This window comes from Mus musculus, chromosome 13, assembly GCF_000001635.26.
Source record: "Mus musculus strain C57BL/6J chromosome 13, GRCm38.p6 C57BL/6J".
Lineage (NCBI taxonomy): Eukaryota > Metazoa > Chordata > Mammalia > Rodentia > Muridae > Mus > Mus musculus.
In genome coordinates this window covers 64480246-64505124 of record NC_000079.6, presented here as the reverse complement: position 1 = coordinate 64505124, position 24879 = coordinate 64480246, and the positions used below count along the sequence as shown (strand labels likewise).

The following is a 24879-nucleotide window of genomic DNA, read 5'->3' as shown; positions in this document are numbered from 1 at the left end:
AGAGAGGGGAGGGGAGGAATGGGATGAGGAACTGTGGGAGCGTGGACCCCGAGGGGGTTAATGACTGGACTGTAAAAAAAAAAAAAAGTAAAAAATATATTTGATGATGGAAATTTGGGCTGTTTACAGTTTGGCGAGCTTAAAATAAACTACTCTAAACAGGAAAGGAAAGGGGGCAGAAGAAATCGGTCTGGAGAATTCGCAGAGACTAGTCACTGCCTCTTCAAATCCTGTGCTACCTTCTCATGACCACACAGCCCTCACAAATCATTAACTCTTCCAACCGGAAAACCAGCAGCCCACCCATTACCGCAAGGTGATTGACTATCTACTCAGTTCTTCAGCTGACAGTCTAAACACCTGGGATAATCACATTTTCCCACATGTCTTCTGAGTTGGGAAATATAAATGATAGTTAGAGGTTTTCATTCTAATTTTCTAAAATTCCTTTAAAGTTATTATTTTCACAGACATGTAATAGTGTTTTTCATCCCTCCAACCCTGCACCCAGATAGCAGATGTGCAGCTTGGTCTTCATGCAGGTCCCCCAACAACTAGTCCTTCAAAGGACCAGAGTTCAGGTCCAATACCCAGAATGAACTAACTGCTCACAACCATCTATAACTCTAGCTCTGGGGGATCTAAGGCCCTCTTCCAGCCTCCCTGAGAACCTTCAGGCCCCTGCACATGCACATGTACATGTACATAAGTAAATAATAAAATAAATCTTTTTTACTCAAAGAATTAAAACTGTTGTTAGCCAATAACGTTGAGAAAACCATGATCAAATGTGATGTGTAACACTCCATTTTATATACACTCAACATATGAATGTAAGTGTTCAATATCTGTATATTGTATGTCTGTTCATGTAAATGCAACTAGATATGTTCCTAGTTACTTTTGGTTTTATTTACTTTCACAACCAATACTACGATAAAAATAAACACAATCCAATTTTAAAAGATCAATTTGGATTTGAGATTAAAAAAATATTAGGGAACCCTACAACATGCACTCATGAAAAATATACATCTTCCATTGTATAAGATGTTCACAAGAAAGGATGTTCAGCCCGAGGTTTGAGGGAACTTGGTATTTTCCTTGTAACTTTTCTAAAAGGTCAATAAAATATTAAGCTTTTTTTTAAAGGTAAAAATCCAGGCATACTGACACACTCCTTTAATCCCAGTACATGGGAAGCAGAGGCAGGTGGAGCTCTCTCTGAGTTTGAGGCCAGCCTGGTCTAGATACCAAGTGCCAGGACAACCAGGGATATGAAGAAAAACCACAAGGTAAAACAAAAAGTTTTAAAAATATACATTTATCTTTATCCAATCACTGCCAAGTTTTTTGATTTGCACAGGTATTAACCCCACCTCAGAACACAGCTCAGAGACATGAGCATCCTTCACATCTATTTGGTTTTGGGGGGGGTTTTTTGTTTTGTTTTGTTTTTTGTTTTTAATTTATTTATTATATGTAAGTACACTGTAGCTGAGTGTCTTCAGACACTCCAGAAGAGGGCGTCAGATCTCATTATGGATAGTTGTGAGCCACCATGTGGATGCTGGGAATTGAACTCAGGACCTTTGCAAGAGCAGTCAGTGCTCTTAACCACTGAGCCATCTCACCAGCCCCACATCTATTTGTTTACAAGTGGTTCTGCTGTGGACCATACTCTGCTTTTCACACTTGGTTAAAGACTGATGACGTCACTCAAAAAGATTCACATTTGAATCTGAAGCCAACGTTACCTTACATCAGTTAAAATAAGACTCCCATCCTACCTTCGGAGCCATTTTTACCTAATCCAAAGAGCTCAGGATGTTCTTTCAACTGGAGATTGTTATTATTATGAATTCTGATGCCACAAGTTCCTAGATCACATTCACACAGGTCCCACCTCCACCTTGGGGAAACTGTGGTGAATTCTAAAGTAGAGGCCAGTGGTATAAAACTGAAATCCATTTCTATTTTCAAACACCCCTTATAAGGTTTCCTACAGGACCACCCCACACCTAGCAGCCTATTACAGGTAGAAGGCACAGTCATGGAGCAGCTGACAGCTCTGCTGAGCAGGGGAGGTGGAGTGTGTTTCTCAAGAGGGGCTGTGTTTTAACTCCATGGTCTTAGCAGCTCCGTATGGTGGTTCATGTGGGAGTTAACAAGCTTTCTGTAAAGGACAAGTCACTATTAAATTCCATTCTAGACAATTCCTAAGTGAAAAGATACGCCTGTGGGCACTAAGGCATAATTTATAAAAACGGGCAATGCCAGTACAAAGCCAGGTGTTCAAATAAAAACTTGTGCATGAATTTTATAGCCACGAGAGTCAAAAAAAGTGAAAATTACTCAACTTTCAATCAGTAAGATAATTAATAAAAATGTGGTGTGGGCTTGGGATGTAGCTTAGCAATAGAACACCTGCCTAGCATGCATGAGGACCCAAGTTCACTTTCTAGAATGACCAAAAGAAATTTTTTAATTGTATTTTGGGGGAAGGGGGTTGTTTTGGGGGAATTTATAATTTGCCATTCAAAAAAAAAGAGAAAGTTTTGAAAATAAAAAAAAATTAAATGTAAAGTGAGACATGTACATTCTAAAATAAAATAAAGTTTAAATAAAAGTCCAACTAAATCTCTAGATCTACAATAAAGGCAAAGAAGAAATCTATGCAATTACCACGTCTTCGTGCCAAAACTACACATGGAACAGTACACCTTGAAATCTTGAAGTAAGTGCCTCCTTGTAGATTTGAAGTGTTTTCTTCTCAGCTGGGTGTCCTGGCTTTTCTCCTGACCCTGTTTAGACACTAACTAGGCCACAGACTACTCTTGTTATCAGTGTTATCTGTTCCAGAAGGACGAGTTCTGAATAGGTTCTGGCATGAGTGCCTGTCTATGGTTTCTTACTCTTTGAAATACTCTCCTTTCATAGTAGGTGAATGGGTAAAAGTGCTGTGAGTTTTGTCTGAGGCATGGGCTTTCTTGTGATTGCTGAATGAGATCATTTAGGCAGGCAATGAGAGTTCAATAGCCTCGGTTCAGATCCTAACTGCCACTCTGCAGTTATGTGATAGTTTCACTGAGCCAGTGTCTTCCCAAGTAAACAGAGTGCAAAAGTAAGATCCAAATGTGGACAATATCCTTGTAGATTAAATTTTGGTTGAACTAAGAACATAAGGGACAGTTCTTTAAAATGGACCAATTGGGGCTAGAGTGAGGACTCGGTGGCTAAAAGCACTTGTTACTCTTGCACAGGACCCAGGTTTTATTCCCATCACCAACATGGTGATTTACCTAGGTCCAGTGAATCTGATGGCTTCTCCTAACTTCTGAAGGCACCAAGCAAATATGTGATTCACTTACATACATGTGGACCAAATACATTTGAAATAAATTAATAAATCTAATAAGAAATTAAAAGAACGATTGTTAGCTGCAAGATTCTCTGTCAGTGGATTAAATGTTTGCAGAATTTCCAAGTATAGTAACAGCCCATGAGAAAAAAATTTTGATGTTTCCCTTGAATTTTTTTTTCTCATGGCTTCAAGTAAGAATGAAGACTCTCATATAATCAGTCTTTGTAGCTTTTGCACTATATGATAAAGAGAAAATAAGAAGAAAAAGAAAAGGAAAAGGAAGGAAGGAGGAAATAAAGGAGGGAAGAGGGAGGGAGGAGGGCGATAGGAAGGAGGAAGGAGAGAGGGAGGAGGGAGAAAAAAGGAAGGGAGGTAGGGAAGGAGGTTAGGGAGGAAAGGAAGAGGAGAGTATAGAGGGAAATAAAAAAGGCAATTATTTTATAATGATTTGCTATTTGGTTTTACTGTATTTTCTTAACTTGAAATATATTCATAAAATATTAGCATTCATTTGAAGTTTTAAGATATAAACTTCATTGTGAATCTCATTGCAGTTTCAATGTATTCCTTGGAAATGTTTTCATTGCATTATTTTTAAATTGTTGCTTGTGTGCAGAAATGTGGGGAGCCGCCCTCACATTCGCTGTTGCAAGATGGCACTGACATCCTGTGTTCTAAGTGGTAAACAAATAATCTGCGCATGTGCCAAGGGTAGTTCTCCACCCCATGTGCTCTGCCTTCCCCGTGACGACAACTTGGCCGATGGGCTGCAGCCAATCAGGGAGTAATACGTCCTAGGCGGAGAATAATTCTCCTTAAAAAGGGACGGGGTTTCGCCATTCTCTCTCTTGCTCTGGCTCTTGCTTCTTGCTCCTAAAGATGTAAGCAATAAAGCTCTTGCACTCTTGCTCTGGCTCTTGCTCTCTAGAGCTCTTGCGCTCTTGCGCCCTGGCTCCTAAAGATGTAAGCAATAGAGCTCTTGCTCTCTCTTGCACTCTTGCTCCTGAAGATGTAAGCAATAAAGTTTTGCCGCAGAAGATTCTGGTTTGCTGCGTTCTTCCTGGCCGGTCGCGTGAACGCGTGTAAGAGTTGGTGCTGAAACCCGAGACGAGAAAACCCGGGACGAGAAATCCTGGGATGAGAAAACCCGGGACGGTTACCATCACCGGCGCAAGGAAGATCCCTCATTCTGGAACCAGAACTGCGGGTCATGGTAACGAAATTCAAGACAGTCTATCAGAAGTAAAGTGGGAAATAGCTTTACAAGGTATGTTTGGCCTTGAACTTTCTCTAGTGTTAGGAGCCTTTTTGTTCCTTTTCACATGTTATCAAGTGGTTAAGGCAGGGCTGAAAATTCTGGATGAAATTCAGGGCAATCTATCAGAAGTAAAGCGGGGAGAGAGAGTAGGAGCAAAGAGGAAATATGGTACACAAAATAAGTATACAGGCCTTTCCACGGGTCTTGAACCCGAGGAAAAGTTTAGGTCAGGTAAGAATACCTGGGGAGAGATTAGAAGAAAAGAAAAGAAAAAAGATCAATCAGCGGAGGCGTCTAGGAGAAGGAGCCTATACTCATCACTAGATGAGCTCAAGGAGCCAGTTCTTAGTAGTTCTGAATCAGATGAAAAGGCTATTAGGGCCTGGAAGACGCTCTCCCGAGCAGGTGAAGCCACTGGACAACTAACAAAGATCGTCCAGAGACCTCAGGAGTCATTCTCAGATTTTGTGGCCAGAATGACAGAGGCAGCAGAGCGTATTTTTGGAGATTCAGAGCAAGCCGCACCTCTGGTAGAATAGCTTATTTATGAGCAAGCCACGCAGGAATGCAGAGCGGCCATAGCCCCAAGAAAGAACAAAGGTTTACAAGACTGGCTCAGGGTTTGTTGGGAGCTTGGCAGACCTCTCACCAATGCAGGCTTAGCGGCCGCCATCCTCCAATCCCAAAAACGCTCCATGGGCAGAAATTAATCAACTCATAGATCTTGTCCAGAAACAACTAGATGCATTATGGCAAATAGCTCAGCTGGGATGTGAACAAAAGTTTCCGGGATTGTGCGTTACTTCCATTCAGTATGAGAAATTTACTAGGGCAGCTAATTTGTTACAAAAAGTCTTTCTCAGTATATGTTACAGAATTGGACGGCTGAATTTGAACAGACCCTTCGGGAATTGAGACTTCAGGTCAACTCCATGCGCTTGGACCTGTCCCTGATCAAAGGATTACCCAATTGGATCTCCTCAGCATTTTCCTTCTTTAAAGAATGGGTATGGGTGGGATTCTTTGGAGATACACTTTGCTGTGGATTAGTGTTGCTTCTTTGGTTGGTCTGTAAGCTTAAGGCCCAAACTAGGAGAGACAAGGTGGTTATTGCCCAGGCACTTGCAGTACTAGAACATGGTGCTTCCCCTGATATATGGTTATCTATGCTTAAGCAATAGGTTGCTGGCCACTCAGCTCTTGCACCCCACGAGGCTAGTCTCATTGCACGGGATAGAGTGAGTGTGCTTCAGCAGCCCGAGAGAGTTGCATGGCTAAGCACTGCAGTAGAAGGGCTCTGCGGCATATATGAGCCTATTCTAGGGAGACATGTCATCTTTCAAGAAGGTTGAGTGTCCAAGTGTCCTTCTCCCCAGGTAAAACGACACGGGACCAGACCAGGACCCCTCTGGGTGAAGAGCCTGGAAGGAGGTTATGTGTACGGCTCCTTTACCTGCACACTGGGGATTTGACCTCTATCTCCACTCTCATTAATATGGGTGGCCTATTGCTCTTATTAAAAGAAAAGGGGGATCTGTGGGGAGCCGCCCTCACATTCGCTGTTGCAAGATGGCGCTGACATCCTGTGTTCTAAGTGGTAAACAAATAATCTGCGCATGTGCCAAGGGTAATTCTCCACCCCATGTGCTCTGCCTTCCCCGTGACGACAACTCGGCCGATGGGCTGCAGCCAATCAGGGAGTAATACGTCCTAGGCGGAGAATAATTCTCCTTAAAAAGGGACGGGGTTTCGCCATTCTCTCTCTTGCTCTGGCTCTTGCTTCTTGCTCCTAAAGATGTAAGCAATAAAGCTCTTGCACTCTTGCTCTGGCTCTTGCTCTCTAGAGCTCTTGCGCTCTTGCGCCCTGGCTCCTAAAGATGTAAGCAATAGAGCTCTTGCTCTCTCTTGCACTCTTGCTCCTGAAGATGTAAGCAATAAAGTTTTGCCGCAGAAGATTCTGGTTTGCTGCGTTCTTCCTGGCTGGTCGCGTGAACGCGTGTAAGACAGAAAGTTTCCAGAAAAAAATTTTTTCAAGCTAACTTTTCTTCCTTGTAATTAAAAAAGAAAATTCTGTTGTAGAACTTATTTCTGCTTTTAAATTAGGCATCCAGTTTATAGTGAGTGCCCTTATTAAGGTACTTTTACAGGCTCACCATTAAATATTACCATTTCAGCAAGTTGAAATCTGCATATCAATATTAGATGAATTGTGACAAGTAATGTGAGTTGCAGATTTATAGCCCACTGAACCAAGTAATGGGTTTGCAATTAGCAGCATAGTCAAAGGATTTGATGAAAACCAGAGCTATTTCTGTGACCAGATCAGTCACTGTTCCAAATGTTTTTCCTAAGGACAAAGTGTGCTTCTCCGTGATGGGACAAGAGCCACTCTAAAAGGAGAAGTCGATCTCACTTGGATGCGTTTGATTGGAAAACACTCACTAGGGGTCAATTCCTTCCCAGCTGGTAGAGTACTAGCAGGCCGTGATATGTCATCACCGATTCTATTCAAGGATTAATGGCTCCAAAGAACAAGATGCCTCACTAAATCTTCCTGTAAGATTATACCCAAGTGTGGCTCGTCCCACCATTCCAGTCCCCTTTGCACACTAAGGGGCAGAGAATGGCTTTTCACAAGTCACAGAGCAACAAGGCAAATGGGTAATCCATGCGTGTTCTAAACTACCTCTCTAGGTTCTGGCCAAGTCATAGCATTCATGAGAAGCTGCCAAAACAGAAGCTTGCCTGCTCAGGAGCAGGCAGGGGAGGGAGAGATGGGATTTCTTTAGAACCATCTCTCACCGTGAGGGAAGGCTACAGTGTCCCTGGAGAGATATTGCCTGATTCTACTACTAATTTGGCTCCAATGACCTTGAAAGGCTGAGGGATTTCTGTCACTCCTTCTACTCCATATATAAAAAGCTCCAACAATGAGGTTTCAGAATAGCGCGTGGCTTTCCCCAGGCGGAGCTGAGGAGGCAGAAACCAGGACACTTGCCTTTCTTTACACCCTAGCAGGATATCAGTTCACCTGCCGATTCATCTTTAAGGTACTATGCGTTGAGCTTGTGTTGTCAGGTTGTGGGAATACCGTTCTGTAGCCAGTTGAAATGTCTTCGATGAGTTGAGGGTTTGGGGGTTTTTTGTTTTGTTTTGTTTTTTTAGTCTCTGGTTTTCTTCTCCCTAAATGTTAATGGTGTGTGAATTTCAAGTTCAAGACTGTGAAAAAGACAAGAATCCGTGTCAGTCTCAGAGTGAGGCTCTGTGAAGATTAACCAAAATAAGGAATATATCTCATGTTGATTGATGGATAAATTTATCCCAAGAAACATTTGTTAGAGGTGCCAGACCACAGAAGTGCCTCAGGAAGCTGATGGATAGAAGGATTAAAAATTAATTTGAGGTTTTCACTTGAGTGAGTAATCTGGGACTTGGAAAATTAAGCTGTAGAATTTTGTTTGTCTGTGTTTTTACAGCTGGCTATTCTGTGTTCCCTCATTAGAGAGATTGTATGAGGCCTACAAAGTCAACTTACAACAAATGTTACTTAAGTGGCTTTTTAGCGTAACATTTATCTGGCAACGAGTTCTAGGACTCTGAAGGGAAGGAAGTTAATCAGCGTGTACAGGTGAGAACCACAGTTGAAATCTAGGGAAGGGGCTCACACCTGTGACCCCAGCACTCGGGAAGATCATGATGTCAAGGTCACCCTCATCTATATAAAGAGTTTGAGACCAGCTAGGCTAGCTACATCAGACCTAGCTTCAAAAAGAAAGAAATCAAATTTAAAAAAAAAAACCACTTTTTGCAGGGGGCAGTTGCAAAGAAAGAAATAGAGCCACTTACACAAGAGCAGTCTCTTTTGCTAAAGGTTGATCTACTTCTGTTTGCCCTCCCCCTACACCATATGTATACATACATACATATATATATATATATATATATATATATATATATATATAAAATGCTGCCAGGTAGCCTCATTTGGAAATGAAGAAACTGAAACCCAAAGTCCATACCATTTTGACAGCATAATCTATTTCCTAAAACCTAACACTGACAATTTAACTATTCAAGTCAAAGGGACCACAGGGAACACAACACACACACACACACACACACGCATACACACGCCTCAGTTCATAAATTTATAATGAGGGAATTAAAGTATCTTTCTGTACCAAAATTTAAAAGAAAGGATCTTTTCTTTTCAATTATAGGTCAATAATCCCCATAAAATAAAATGTATTTAAACATGTATTTTAAAGCTAACTATCGCCTAGGAATGTAGGTCAGTTGGTCAGACTGCTTGCCTGGTATGCACGACTCTTCTCTCTCTCTCTCTCTCTCTCTCTCTCTCTCTCTCTCTCTCTCTCTCTCTCTCTCTCTGTGTGTGTGTGTGTGTGTGTGTGTGTGTGTGTCTGTGTGTCTGTGTGTCTGTGTGTCTGTGTGTGTCTGTGTGTCTGTGTGTCTGTGTGTGTGTGTGTCTGTGTGTGTGTCTGTGTGTGTGTGTCTGTCTGTATCTGTGTGTCTGTGTCTGTAGTCATGTGGATGGAGGCCAATGGTGGACATCGGGGTCTGGTTCTACCACTCTTAGTCTTATTCCCTTAAGACAGGGCCTCTCACTAAACCTGAAGCTATACATTGCACATTAGACTGGCTCGCCAGTGAGCCACCCCACCTGGAATCTGACTGTCTTTGTCCCGTTGCTAGGGTTACAGGCACAGGCAGCCATTCTCAACTTCAACATGGGTATTGGGAATTCAAACTCAGGTCTTCTCATCCACTGAGTCATCTCCTGAGGCCCGAATTTTGAGGCCCGAATTTTTTTTTTAACCTGCATTCCAGGGATTGAATTTACACTCTAGTGTTTACAAGGCAAGCACTTTACCAAGTGAGTGACTCCTCAGTGCCCTCAGATTCTTCTACCAAAAGTGTTAAGATCAGAGTGGCTGGAGTCCACTGCCTCAGAGGAGGTATGTAGCCTCTTCTCATTGTTCCTATTGAGAAAATAAAGGCATTGACTAGTGACATCTAAAGGCCACTGGTCTGGCAGTTTGTGGAAGGGGAATGAGAGAGAGTTTCTCCCAGAACCTAGGACATAGCTATCTGGTCTACAGAAAGCTCCACTAGTCCATGTAGGGATCAAAACTTGGACACTCAAAGACAAGTCTGGCCAGCAGACATGTTTTGACATTCTGTTCAGTGCTTAAAAGTGTCTTAAAATTCATTGCCAATATTTTAAAATAGAATTATATATATATATATGTATATATATATACACATACATTATATATATAATTTATAGTTTCTTTTGAAAAACTCTCCGTAGTCAACACTCTGTTGGCTACAGGCATCTGGAATTGAGTGCCATGTCTCCCATAAAGCAGTACACACTCTAGAATTTTCAAGAACGTTTTAAACACCCTGTGCTTCTGTTTTGTGGCCCTTGGTTTGTATGTTATTAAAATAATGAAGAGTACAAAGTAAAGTTTTATTAAGCATTAACCATGCCAGAAGCTAAACAGTTGGGCCCTGCCATGTCTTCAGCTGGATGCTGGCTGACTTTATGTGTATACATTATTCCACTTTACAGATGAGGAGATGGAGAGAAATGCACAAGACCCTATCTGTGAGTCTGGGGCTCTTTCTGTGGCACAGGTAGATCCATGGCATAGCTAGCTCCAGGACAGAATACCTCTAAATGCAGTGAAGACTCCTTAGCCAGAACACTTCTCATAACTCACAGCGGTCAGTCGGCAAGTGGTAGAATGCATAAGTATACTGCAAGACACCTTTTTTATATTTTTAACATTTTTTTACCCCCTACCTTATTTTTTTACTTTTTATTTTAAAATAATTTTAGATTCAGAAGAAGTTACAGAGAATGCAGTACATCTCCATCTGTTACCCAGTCCCTCTAAGACATTGACATCTTACATAGACCTGGAACACTCACCAAAATGATGGGGCTAACACTGGCATAGTAAAATTCCCTACAGACTTTTTATAGATTCCCAAGTTTTTCCACTAACATCTGTTTTTCTGTTCTTGGACCCAATCCAGGACCCTACACTGCATTTATGTGGGACACACACAAACATATACACATGTATATATAGACATATAAATACATATATCTCCTTATTCTCCTCCATTCTGTGCAAGTTTTCAGTCTTTCCTTATCTTTCATTATCTTGATATCTCTGTCTCTGTATGTCTTTCTCTGTCCCTGTCTCTCTACTCTCTGTCTCTGTGTCTCTCTGTGTCTCTGTCTCTCTTTGCTTCTCTCTCTTGTGTGTGTGGGTGGATGGGTAGGTGAGTAGGTGAGTGTGTGTTTCTGGGAGGTGAAGCACACCAGGGTTTAAGCATGCTAAACTGGCATTTACCTCTGGGCTGCCTGGTCTTAGTCATTTTAAGGAACAGTGGTCAGATGCTTCGTAGAATGAGGCTGAATTTTAACTTGTCTGCAATTTTCTTATTAGTTTACCTGTTTATTCTTTTACATTGTTATCCATAATATATGTTCTTTGATCAAACTCTCTTCTGACCTCTATTGTCTCCTATCCCTTACCCCTCCCACCAAATCCCTGATTCTTGCCAAGTTCTCCGCATATTTTCAATTTTATATGTATGTGTGACCCACTGCATGTAATTAGGGAGGCCTGCAGGAGCACGGGTTAGGAGTTATTTGCTTGAGTGGGAACAATTCAACCGATGTGTAATTTTCCTGTGAAAATGTACTGAAGAGACAATGCAACGTTGTGTGAGAGGAGTCAGCTTGAAGACAGTCCCTGGGGCTAACTAAGCCACTACCATGTCCCTCCCTCAGGTTTCATCTTCTCACTTAGTCTTTTTTCAAGCTCGGTGTGCCTCAGATGGACTTCCCTCCTGGTTTTACAACCTCTTCTCTTCTACACATATTCACTAGGAATCTCTTCCTTTAGCTTACTTACTATAATTGTGTATATCAATCTGAAGTGTAATATGTTGTACTGTTGCTCAAATTCTTTAAAAAAAACACTGCTCCTTTTTTAAAAGAAAAAAGATTTATTTATTATTTATGTAGCTGTACAGATGGTTGTGAGCCTTCCTGTGGTTGTTGGGAATTTTATTTTTTAGAACCTCTGCTCATTCCAATCAACCCACTCTCTCTGGCCAGCCCCACTTGCTCTGGTCAACTTTGCTCGCTCCTGACAACTCTGCTCACTCAGTCCCTGCTCGCTCCAGCCCAAAGATTTATTCATTATTATATATAAGTGCACTGTAGCTGTCTTCAGACATGCCCGAAGAGGGCATCAGATCTCATTATGAGTGGTTGTGAGCCACCATGTGGTTGATGGGATTTGAATTCAGGACCTTCTGAAGAGCAGTCAGTGTTCTTACCCGCTGAGCATCTCGCCAGCCCCAGTTGCTCAAATTCTAATTTTGGTTATTGATACAAAAATCTCTTTTTGCCCTTTCAGCGTTTCTTAAAGCTTTTTTTGTTTGTTTGTTTGTTTGTTGTTGTTGTTGTTGTTTTAAAGTTACCCATGTTTTCGACCCTTTAAAATGTTTAGTACAAAGGATCCTAAAGTCAAAACTGTATCCACAATTTATTTACAGATGTTGGGTTTTACATATGAGGCTTGGGACTAAATAGAAAAGAAAATGAGAAACGGGGGGGGGGGGGTCCTTTTTGGGCATGAAAGCAAATTTTTATTTTTTTTTATAAGCATGTTTAGTGTGTGAGAGCACACAGACATACTCCATAGCATGTGTGTGGAGATCAGAGGAAAACTATGGGAGGTGGTTTTCTTCTTCCACCTGAGCGTCCTAGAGACTGAACTCAGTTTACCGGGCTCAGAGATGGGCATCTTTACCGCTTGGTCCATCTGAAGAGCCCCAGAAGAAATGTTTCTTTGATGTTTTACATGCATCTCAAGATTACAAAACGTTACAAGGGTAACTCAGGGCTGGGGACATGGGTGGGCGGTAGAGTGCTTCCCGAGCATGGGTTTGATTCTGAGCACTGAAGAGAAAGAAAGAAATTAATGCAAAGAACTCCCCAGACCAGAAGCCCAGACACATCTGCCATCACCTGCCTGGCTTATCTCCTTCTATATTTTTCTTACCCATTTGTGAATAAGGTGATAATCATGCATGACCTTTAACCCCACACACTTCGGTGTGCTCTTTCTAAGGACAGAGACATTCTCTAACATTCACAGTTCCATTGTTACTTGGAGAAAATTAGGTAATCCTGGGGGTTAACCCAGGGTCTCTCTCGTGTAGTGCAGGCTAGCCTCAAAGTCCTAATCTTCTTGCCTCCACCTTCCAAATACGGTGATTGCGTGCCTGCCGACTGTCATCTTAAAGGAAAGAGATTTGTTCTATATAGCCATGGTTTTTTTTGTTTTGGGGTTTTTGTTTGTTTGTTTGTTTGAGTTTTTTTAGGAAACAAAAAATTAAACATACTGAGCCTGATAGAGTTGTAAGTGAGCATGAGAATCATATACAAAAATACCCAGAACAGGGCCATCAGCATGGCTCAGGGATAAAAGTGTTAATTCAATTCCTGGAACCCAGCAAAAGTTAAAGGAGAAAACCAACTCCATAAAGTTGTCCTCTGACTTCCACAGGTATACTGTGACTCACATGTCCTGCCCATTCAACAACAACAACAACAATAATAGCAATAACAATATTTGTTTAACCGGAATGGCATTTAGGTGACCTTCTGGCCTCCAGACTTACTTAAATTGGCTACTCTTGGTTTTAAGCTGTTAGGGTAAATAACAGAGGAGTTAAGCTGACTGTCAAAACAAAGAAGTTGTCTTCTACTCTTAAAGAACCTGAGGACTGAAGGAAATCAATGAGACGTGATACACCCACAGGGTTCCCTTGACAGGACCCTGATATAGCTGTCTCTTGTGAGGCTATGCCAATGCCTGGCAAATACAGAAGTGGATACTCACAGTCATCTATTGGATGGAACACAGGGCCCCCAATGGAGGAGCTAGAGAAAGTACCCAGGGAGCTGAAGGGGTCTGCAACCCTATAGGTAGAACAACAATATGAACTAACCATTACCCCCAGAGCTCATGTCTCTAGCTGCATATGTAGCAGAAGATGGCCTAGTCGGCCATCATTGGGAAGAGAGGCCCCTTGGTCTTGCAAACTTTATATGCCCCAGTACAGGGGAACCCCAGGGCCAAGAAGTGGGAGTGGGTGGGTAAGGGAGCAGGGCGGGGGGGGGGGAGAAGGGTATAGGGAACCTTCGGGATAGCATTTGAAATGTAAATGAAGAAAATATCTAATAAAATTTTTTTAAAAAGAGGCCACTCCCTTCCAACTGCACACACCTGAGGACAAAATCTACAAGCTGAAACTCTTAGGTAGAGAGGTAAAAATCCTGAAATTGGATTTTTTTTCTTTTGAGCCAAGAGAAGAGCAGAGACACCTGAGGTGAAAATTCCTCTCACAAAACATCAGAGCTTAATATTAGTTCAGTAGCTCAGGAGAGACAGCCTCCAAAGGTTTGCACTTCTACGCGTAGCTTCATGTTTCTCATTTCCGAGCTATTGAAACACTGCTGGTCCTTCCACTGAGGTCACAGAGGCTTTCCCATCTTCCCAACCCCCAGAGGAAGCAGGTGGACCATGCAGTGCCTTTGCATTGTCACAGGAGTGCAGAGATGTACGTGTATGCTTGATGATTTTCTGTCCGCACTGGGGTAGGTGCAGAGACAGCAAGTCACAGCTGAGGGTGCTCATCAGCTCCCCGGGGAAATCAAAATGAACCCATTTGAGACCTGTTTCCTGCCTTGGGTTTATATTTTCTTGAAATTGCTATCAATTCTTTTTCTTCTTTTTCCTTTTTGATACAAAATCAAGTACCTCATGCTGACTTCAGACATGCTCTGTGGTGAAGGACGATCTTAAACTTCAGACCCCTAGCGTCTATTTCACAAGGGCTAGAATTCCTGGTGGTTCATCTGGTACTGGGGATTGAACACGGAGAGGTTCATGTATACTAGGTTCATATATACTCTACCGATGTTGCTACATTTCCAGTCCACAACTCTATTTCTTGAGGACCCAAGCTGCCAGTGCCAGCTGCTATTGTGCCGCTCACAATTAGCACCGTCAATGGAAGCAATAAGTATAAAAAGTATTAAGGAGCTAAAGAAAGTAGAGAGGGGATCTGGCCTAAATCAAAATGCAATTTATGGTAAAGAAGTTGCCATATTACTAAAAGCCAAGCTTCGATCTCCCAGCAAAACAAGCAGCTATGAATAACCTGTGAGGGCTGAGAGCAGTTGCGAGTGATGACAACTCTCATTTTTAGTAAATTGGTCACTTCTTCAGCATGCTTGGCATTGCCCAGTGAGTGTGTTTATTCAGCCTGACCACAGATGTAACATCCTAAGTGGTCCCAGAAGCTTTGCTAATGGCATCTGTCCAGGCTCTAACGCTGGGCCTTGGACAAAAGGGGAGCCTCTTATTCTATCGTCTCAGGTTTTCTAATCCTAACAGCCCAGCAACAGAAACAAATAAACCTCAAGTGTGAGCTGAGTCAGTAGGAAGTGAAGCGTTTGATATCATGTATGAACCGAAGTTGATGAGAGCACACATAGGCAGTGGTTCAAGGTGGTTAACATTTTCCATGCTTGCTGTGGGTGGGAAACAGTCTGTGGGCATCCTGCAAACATGCATATCATGTCTGAAGACTGAAAAGGCAGCCCATGAATGAAGTACCGTGAGCTGGGTCACAACAATTAGTCTCTGTCTCATGGGTCATGAAACTGGAACTCTGAGCACAAAATGCTCCTTCTGGCTTAACTTCATGGTAATAACCAGCCCAAGGCCCTCATTCTTGGTTTCCGCATACATCTGACTGACAGAACACAGCCTGCAGAGCTGGTACGGGAGTCAGGGTACGGCAGGGTACGGGAGCTGTAGGGAGAAGTATAACGTGGAAAAAAAAACAAAAAACAAAAAACCTCCAGTCCCAGCTATTACTGGAATGACATGCAGTGGAGCTTGTTTGACCAGTTCAAATAGCATTTGCATGCTCAGGTGTGGTATGAGAAAGAGAGCTCTGCAGAAGAACTCAGTAGAAAAGTAGAAAGCAAAAGGATATGTTTGGGGGGCAAGCTAAGAATTTTGTAACTGTTCTTTTGCTGTGACAAAGTATATAACAAATGCAACTTGAAGAAGTTAGGATTTATTTAGGTTTGGGAGTTCAAGAGGTTTCAGGCCACAGTGTTGAGAAGGCATGATAGCAGGAGTGTTAGATACTTGCACACATCACATGTGTAAGCAGGAAGCAGATAGCAGACAGGAAGTGGGTCAAGCTGTAGAATCCCAAGGTCCACAGTCTCCAGTGACCCATTTCCTCCAACAAAACTCTACCTCCTAAAGGTTCCACAGCCAATCAAAACAGTGCTAACTGTTTAAATGTAATTACACTGCAGCACTGAAGGAAGAAGTTCAAGGCTGAAACTATGAATAGAGAATGCACCCCCAGGCCCCGAGGAGCAACAGGCAAGCCTCAGACGACATTCAGCAAAAGCCATCTTCTCTATGGCCAAGATGAGGCTGTACTCTGCTTTGAACACATTGTGTTGTGAATGCAAACAGTGCAGGTATCACTAGGACGACAGGATGCCCACCATTGCCTTCCTTGTCACATAGTTCATGACCTCTTCCTAAGACGAAGCTCCTCCATAGAAACAGAACCCCTAAGTCTTTTCTGACCCAAAATGGCCAGCATGTGGCAGATCCCTAATAGCCTTTTATTTGTCTTGGGCACACTCGGTGTCAGTTTCTCTTCTTTCAGCTGATTTAATTTCCCTGGTTCCTGAATCCACTAATGCCTTGTCTGCTAGAATAGATGACTTCCAGTTTACCTTCCACTCAAATGGAGAGAATGTCAGACTTCATGAGGTGACCAGCTGGCTCTCCTCTCTTCTCCATGATGCTCTCTCTTTGGCTTAAAATGTTCACTCTAAATTTTGATTAAAGAAAACATTTCCATAAGTAATTACTTAACCAAACTATCCTTTCTATGAGTACCAAATATGTGATTTGAATTTTCTAGTCAGAGAACAACTTTTAAGAATCAGTTCTCTCCTTCTATCTTGTTCAGGCGAGATGTTTCTTGTTACTTCTGTTGCATTGTAGACCGAAGCCATCTGGTCCCACAGGTCTCCTGGTGATTTTCCTTTCTTCCCTTCCCTTCCTGCCTTAGGAATGTTCCAACTACAAATGTGAGCCAGAAATTAAACTTAGGTCATCAGCCTATGGAGCTAGCACTTTTACTCACTGATCCACCTCTTCAGTCCAAGCAATATGGTTTTTTTTTTTTTTACCTCACATGTATACCCCCAGGATATGAAATACCTTATATTCTCCTGTAGGCCCAACTAAACCCACACAGAATACAAGTACATGGAAGGGCAACCATTCTGCCTCTTAGTTCTAAGAATAAAAATGTAAAATCTAATCAATTTTTTTTTGTTAATGGTTTCTCTTCCAATGACCAGTGACTAGAAATTTCTTGGAATTCTTCACACTGAATCCATTGGCATGGAGATAAAAGTAAATGATGTTATGCATGCCCTTGGAGACAGGAGACTGCTGTGGTCAGGCTGCAAGAGAGCCCAGGGTTCACATACAGAGAGAGAGCACTGTTCCTGCCTGGAGAGATGTCAGTAAGCCACCAAAGTTGAACACTTCTCTTACTCAGAAAGGGCAAAAGAAATCCCTTCTCTTACTTTCTTTCATTGACTAGGTCCTAGGATATCTTAAGTGACAATGTTTGTTCTCCAGCAAGTTCTTTTAATAAAAAATAAAAATAAACAGTCATTTAGAAAAAAAATCACTAAATTAATTAAGAACAACTAAATACCTATTAAATGCTTCAATTCAACCAAAATACCAAGACCAATTTCTTTAAAAACTAGACCCCACTAAGTCACAAACACCCAAACACTGAGGAGGTACCTGTCAGTCATGGGAGAGCTCTGAGATCCTCAACAGAGAGAGAATGCACTTTGCCTTTTTCAAAGGATAGGAGTGGAGAGGGAACTCTGAAGCTGTGAGGCCTAAGCAAAGTTAACTAATGCTTCCAAGCATCAGCTTCCTCATGTACAAAATGGGAAATTAACTAGCTCACGATAGCCATCCATAAGAGTTCTCTATGAAGGAGAGCAGAACTAGGTTTAAACTTAACTCTGTTTTAGTCACTAGAAAGTCTAACACTTCCTTGGCATCCTCATCTGGACAATGAGTGTAGAACCTCTCCTCTCACACAGCCACTCCCAGGAGCAACAGCACAGTGAGTAGAAGATGCCTCTCACACATCTTGCTCAGAGAAGAGCAGAAGTCACTCTCAGGAGGGACAGGGAAATACAACATTTGCTAAGCACCTTGGGCTCTGCACACTAGGATCAGAGGGTTTCTTTGTCTACTCATTTTATACTTATGCACACAAACTAAAATAAGCCAGAGGGGGGTTTTTTAAAGTACAATTGAAATGATTTTCAAACACAAAACCAAAATGTGGCAAAGAATTTATTTGACATATAATGGCAAAACTAGAACGAGACTTCAGGTGAAGAGCTGGGAAGAGATTTACCAAAAAATATGCTTGCTGTGAGACCATAAGAAGCTGACTTTTAATCACCTACACCCATGTAAAAGCCATGTATAAGCCAGGCAGTGGTGGCGTACGCCTTTAATCCCAGCACTTGGGAGGCAGAGGCAGGCGGATTTCTGAGTTTGAGGCCAGCCTGGTCTACAAAGTGAGTTCCAGGACAGCCAGGGCTATACAGAGAAACCCTATCTCGGGGGTAGGGAAAAAAAAAAAAAAAGCCATGTATAGTGATAGCCCCATACTGAGAGGATGCAGAGAAAGACAGATTCCAGGAGCATATTGGCCAGTCAGTCGAGCCAAATCAATAAGCTCTCAATTCAGTGAAATCCCTTGTCTCAAGTGTTGATCTCTGGTCTCCGCACTGAGCACACATAGGCAAGTGTGCACACACACACACACACACACACACACACACACACACACACAATTATAAGTGATTAAAGGGTTTTTTTTAAATCAATAAATTTGTAGTAGATTAAAATTTGAGTATATCATTTGAACAAAATTTATTTTAATTTCTGTGCTTTAGAATCATTTATATTACTACAGTTTTTCAGTAACTTACAGTATAGTAAAATGGCTAAAAGACAACAGGAAAGGCAGCTGCTTAAAGAGCCAGTTTACCGTCGTCAAGTGCTACCGATGACTTTTCTGTCGCTGTTTAACTGTTTTCAGAATACTGTTTACATCTGTTAATACTGTGTATTATTCTCGTCTGCAGTTCAAAAGTAGAGTCATCCCATTGAGTGTGTGATGACAGAGGAGGTGTCGTCTCTGAGCCTAAACTGGATTCGAGCACATCCCATATCCGAGTGCCTCCACTTCAGTACTAGGCTATGCTCTGTCTTTCGCATTGCAGGGATGAACAGCCAGTACATGCGCAGGGAAGTCTTCTGCTGCGAGACCTGCGATGAGCTCAAAAGCTTCTGGGAAAAGGAGATTCACAAACAGACTTGTTACCGAGAACTGGAAGAAGATCGCCAGGGGAGAAGCGCTCTGAGAAAGTATGGAGCTTGCTTTTCTGTCTAGGTTTCCTTGGGAATACACCAGATGTGGAGGGCTGCTCGGTTCTTTTCATCACTCACTGATAGGAGCAGGTGGATGCTGGATGCTATACCACAGAGGGAGGAAACAAGAGCACGATATCGAGGGAAAGAAGTGTATTCAACTCACAACTCCCAGAGACGTGTCTCCTACATTGCTCAGACACTTCGAAGAAGGAGCAGGTTTTAATCAGAACATAAGAGCCAGGAAGAAAGTGTAATCCTTTGGGGGTTTCCATGACAAGGCAGGAAAGAGTGGGTACTTTAAGGTTGGCTAGTTTGAACAAACCCAGTGGGTTTCTGGCTGGCTAGCCTCCAGTGCTGGCTCTAGGATGCTTTCCAAAGGGGAGCACAGTGGCAGGTGTGGAAGTTGACTATGGAAAAGTTGAAGCTACACACTTGTGTATAGATGGTTTGGAGATTGGCTGAGCCTTTTGCTGGGACTGAAATGTAGCTTAGTCGTTAGAGAGCTTGCCTAGAATGTACAACGCCCTGGGTCAGATGCTAGCACCAGATGAAGTGTGATCCGAACACCTGTAATCCCAAAGCACTGGACAGGTGAAGCAGAAGGTTCAGAAGTTCAAAGTCATCGACCCACATTATGTGAGTCTCTAGCTTATAAACGACAGTGAGGAATTATTCCTGGGAGAGGCAGTCTCTCCCCGGCTAGGACTTTTTTTTTAAAAAGAAGTCAGAGGGCTGGAGAGATGGCTCAATGGTTAAAAGCACTGACTGCTCTTCCAAAGGTCCTGAGTTTAATTCCCAGCAGCCACAAGGTGGCTTACAATTATCGGTAATGGAATCTGAAGCCCTTTTCTGGTGAGTCTGAGACAGCTACAGTGTTATTTATGTACATTCAATAAATAGTAAAACAAAAAAAGAAAAAAAAGAAGTCAGAACATAAAATACAGAAAGTCAGAAATCTAGGTGAATAGAACCACTCATTCAATATTGTCACTGTCTTTACGGGCTTTCTTTAACGCGTCTATAACCTGCTTCTCACTCAGCTGTCAACACTACTAGTATTTTACAACCAGAGAACTATTTGCAGTGGAGGGCTCTCTTGCCCTTTGTAACGTGCTCAGTAGTATTTCTTGCCTCAAAACATCAACTGTCAGCAGGATTCCCATTCACATTGAGATAAAGGTCCCCTTGAGGATAAAGTGGTCCCCACTGCGAACGATAGCTTACAGATATCTACAATACTTTTTACAATACAAACAAAAATCAAGTTCTGGGTTGTCCAGATGGCTCAGCAGGTAAGGGCAATACTTGACACTTAAGCCTGAAGGCCTGAGTTTGAGCCCCACAACCAACAATTTGTTGAAGGAGGGAATTGACTCCACAAAGTTTCCCTCTGACCTTCATATATTTGTCATGGCACATGTACCCACATATACACAACATGCAAACATGCACACAATAATAATTAATAATAATAAATAAATTAAATAATTAAGGTTCTGTTTCCTGAAATTGTTTACTCAAGAGCTAGGTGTGGTGATGCAAGCTATAATCCTAGTACTTAGGATATGGAGGTAAAAGGATTAGAAATTCAAGATCATCCTTAGCTACCTAGAGAATTCAAGGCCAGCCTGAGCTACATAGAGTCTGTTTCAAAAATAAATGAATAAAAGTAAGAATAAAGTAAAATATCTTCTTCAGCTCTTTACAGTCATAACCCCAGCATACAAAGACAGACTAAGTTTCAGGGTTAGCTTGAGAGGTATGTCTGTATGAAAAACCATTTCATGAAAACCTTCCACATCTGGAAGGACACATATAAAGGATTTTAGAGGGAAGGTAATGTAGTCTTTCTCTCATTGATGAATGAATTTCTTGTTTTAGTTGGGAGTCTATTGAAAGGGGGGTTTATTTACACACACAAAAAAAGCATGTATCCTATGAGTATCGTGGGTCTAATGTAAGACCCTCTCTTGCTCTCACAGGTCAGTTCCTCAGAGCAGCAGGAACAGCTCAACTCCTCAGAGTCTGTCTAGGTTCTTTGCCAGCTAAGGCAATACATAGTGAAAGCCTGTTTGAAAAACAGACAGACAGGCATACGGATAGACAGACGATAGATGATAGATAGATAGATAGATAGATAGATAGATAGATAGATAGATAGATAGAATGCAGATGACCAGGTAACACTCTCATAACACAGAAGAAACAGTAACACAGGTAACATAGAAGAAATGGAGAATTGCCAGTAGATGGACATCAAGATTGGAGGTCACAGCATCTCAACAAATAATCATTCCTTAGCTGTCTTCTGGCAGATGCTGTGGACAGTGTCAAAGGGTCCCTGGGGGAAACAGCTGTATGCCAGGTGTGCAGTGGTTTGATGCTTCACCTCTCTTTTTCAAGCAGACAAACCCCACTCTTATACCTCCCGCTTTTATTTTAAAGTTGAGTCTGAAAACCAGTGCCCTGATGCTGTTCTCCCATGTGTGTCTCTCTTCTGTGCACCTTTCAACTTTGAGAGCTTGGTTATTAACATGCTGCTGTCACAATCATTACCAAACACAAGGCTAACCCTTCAGATTCTTCCCATCCTTTCCTGGGCCAGCAATTCAGATGTCTTAATTAAGAAGCTTGAGACATTGAGACAGCTCAACAGGTAAAACACACTACCTCTCAAGCCTAAGGAAGGGTGGAAAAGGAGAACCAACACTGAAAGTTATCCTCTGACTTCCACACGTACGTGAGCACACGCCCCAATAATAAAAGTAATAATAATAATGGTAATAATAATAATAAAGTAGTAGTAGCAGCAGCAGCAGCAGTAGTGATTAATTTTAAAAATTAAAATTTAAAAAGAAGGTGAAGTTGCCCTGGAGCCAGTTTAATGCCTCGAGCCTTCATAATATATTTATTGAGTTGATTGAATGTAGCATTTCACCTTTGGGGATTTCTCAGTGAAGTCCAATAGATGAGAATATGGCAAGAATGGAACACAGCACACTCATTTTGAGATTGTTCGTAAGAGAGACAGTATGAATATGTTTTTTTCCTTTCTTCTTCTTTATATATCTTCATTTTGTTATACATGTTGCCTCATCTCCAGTACCTCCAGATTCTTCCAGATTCTTTTGTTTAAAGATTTATTTATTTTCATTTTATGTGTCTGAGTGTTTGCCTCCACGAATGTATGAGTACCACACGTGGACCTAGTATCTGAAGAGACCAGAAGAGGGAATGGAATCCCCTGGAACTGGAGTCATAAGGGGTTGTGAGCTGGTGTGGGTGCTGGGACCCAACCCAGGCCCTCTGCCGGAGCAGCAAGTGCTCCTGTAACATGTTAATACGGCTGAGCATCTCTCCAGCCCCTCTTCTTATCCTTGGATTCATCAGAGTCCACAAATTAGTTTGTCATCTTAGTTTGCATTTTCTATTGATCCGTCTGCCTGTTCCTTTTTTCAGGGTGTGTTACTGATGGTGACTCTGTATCATATAAGACTTAAAATCAGGTCCTCTAAGTCCTCCAACCTCATTTTTCTTCAAAATTCTTCTGGCTAATCTACTTCTTTTCTTGCTTTTCCACATACTATCGAGTGATTGTTTTTTAATGAAGTTTTACTATGTTTACCCAGGCTGGCTTCAATCTCTTAGACTCAAGTAGTCCTCTTGGTTCAGTCCTCCAAGCAGCTGAGCCCACAGATGCCTGCTCTTCCGGCTTGTTGATAACTACAAAAACACTTTAGCTGGAGGTTTCACTGGAATTTCATTGAGTCCAGTATTAATTTGGGAAGGCTAAATTAAATCTGATGAAAGACTACCTATTTGTAGTCTTCACTTATTTTTCTAGCTTTTCTATTCTATCCCTGCTTTTTACCCATTGGCAAGAGCCATGGGCTTCTTTGGACAGTATTTATGAGAAGCAAATGGAAAACAAATGGAGCAGGAGATATGGCGACAAATGCACTAACCAGCTGCCTATATGGTGTCTCCTCCTCAGGCTTAGAGAAGAATGGAAGGAGAGGCTGGAGAAGAGGCTGAGAATGCTGGATAATCCTGATGACAAGGAAAAGCAGGCTAACCCTGAGAACTGAGTGCTTCTGGCAAACCATCAAGGACATCTTTTTCTAAGAGGAAAAAGACTTCCCCTGAGTTATACTGACTTGCTAGGCAGAGCTTCCCCTACTTGTTCTCCCATCTGAGAAAGGATTTCCATGCAAACCCCACAGTGTGCATGCTCGTGGGAACTGTTATCCAGCTCTTTCTTCTTCACAGAGAAGACAGGGTGAGTGCAGGGGTGGGATTCTTGGGTTGATTTATATTAAAAAAGCTCTTTGAATTAGCACCCCTCTCCGGGTTTCCAAGATCCACAAAGTATAATCTGGTTCTGGATTCTCTCCTCATCTTGAAATCTAAATGTTTTCTCTGAGCTTGCTTGAGGCAATGACCTTAATGAAATCTGGTTCCATACAACTCCAGAAATTGGTCACGAAATCTCCTTTCTCTGTTTTTTTTTTTTCAAACAGAGATGCTGGCAGAAATAAAACTAGTATGAATATTGAAAATTTTAACAATATGATCTGAAAATAAAGTGAATTCATTTCCTCTTCCTATAAACTTGGGCTTTTTTATTTAGGCACATGCAATGAAAGTATAACCGTGCTAAATAGTCTCGTTTGTCTCACCCTTGTCCTTGCTCACCTCAAAATTGTCTATTGTCTGCCAAGATGACATGTGTCTTAGTCAGTTCTTTTCTGGTACAGCAAGTGTCGGCCCCAGAATCCTCAGACACATTCTGGAACTTTGAGCCATCCTCACTTAGCTTCCTGCCTGGCCCTGAACAAGCTTATGGCATTTACTACTGTAAATAGCAAGCAAGTAGCAAGCATGGGGGTTGCTTTGCCTCGTGTTCCTTGAGGCAAGGCAGGAGCAAAGGGAGATAGAATGTAGAACTCCAGGCAACCAAGGCACATAGGTGGCCAGAGGAAATAAAAGGCCAAGTTCAAGACACTCTGAGGCAGTCCTGGGCAAGACATGTTGTCTAGGCTGATTCCTTCTGCGTCTCCTGGAAAACTAACAGCCCTCGTTATGGCCACGAGAGCTGTGTGTGGCAGGAAGAGCTGGAGAGACTTCTACCATCATCCACAGTGGGATTAAAAAGGCTGTGCCCAGGCCTCTCTCGTGGGCACTTATTCAACTTACATTCAACATAAAGACTGTAAACTCGTTCTTGGAAAAGCTGAGCGAATTTCAAAAGAGGATGATCACTAGAAAGGACTTTGGTGAGGACGGAGAACCATGGGACTAAACATCAAGATACCTGACCACAAATGAGTCAGGAGAAGTCGTCTGAAAATGTAACACTTAAAGGGAGACCTAACCTGTAAAGATCATTTCACTATATATGTCCACACCTATACATCATATTTCAAACCCTAAGCACACACAGCCCAGTGCTATGAGCAAGGAAAACAGAACAGGGAAGGTGTGGAAGTGAGGAAAAGCAGATGGGTGCATAGGAAGCTATAGGGAAATGTGTGTCTGTAACAGAACGAGGAGGGGCTTCCTCTATAGAAGAAGTAGGGACAGGGGCTATAGAGAGAGGCTTAAAA

At 42.1% G+C, this 24879-nt stretch overlaps 1 protein-coding gene and 1 long non-coding RNA gene across 3 annotated transcripts in view; one reads left to right on the top strand and one right to left on the bottom strand.

Moving 5' to 3' along the window:
• The window catches only part of Gm31218, a 58926-nt gene that overhangs the window by 3278 nt on the left and 30769 nt on the right, over positions 1–24879 (bottom strand). The window lies entirely within an intron of this gene.
• Positions 7333–23879, top strand: Fam240b (family with sequence similarity 240 member B). Of its 2 annotated transcripts, NM_001195435.1 has the most exons (3): positions 7333–7672; positions 19123–19267; positions 23268–23879. In NM_001195435.1, the coding sequence occupies exons 2-3, from the start codon at positions 19125–19127 to the stop codon at positions 23359–23361; spliced, it is 237 nt and encodes a 78-aa protein (NP_001182364.1). In that variant the 5' UTR covers positions 7333–7672; positions 19123–19124; the 3' UTR covers positions 23362–23879. The 2 variants fall into 2 exon arrangements, with proteins under 2 accessions (NP_001182364.1, XP_006517423.2); XM_006517360.2 differs by lacking the exon at positions 7333–7672 and having other exon boundaries at positions 19099–19267; positions 23268–23384.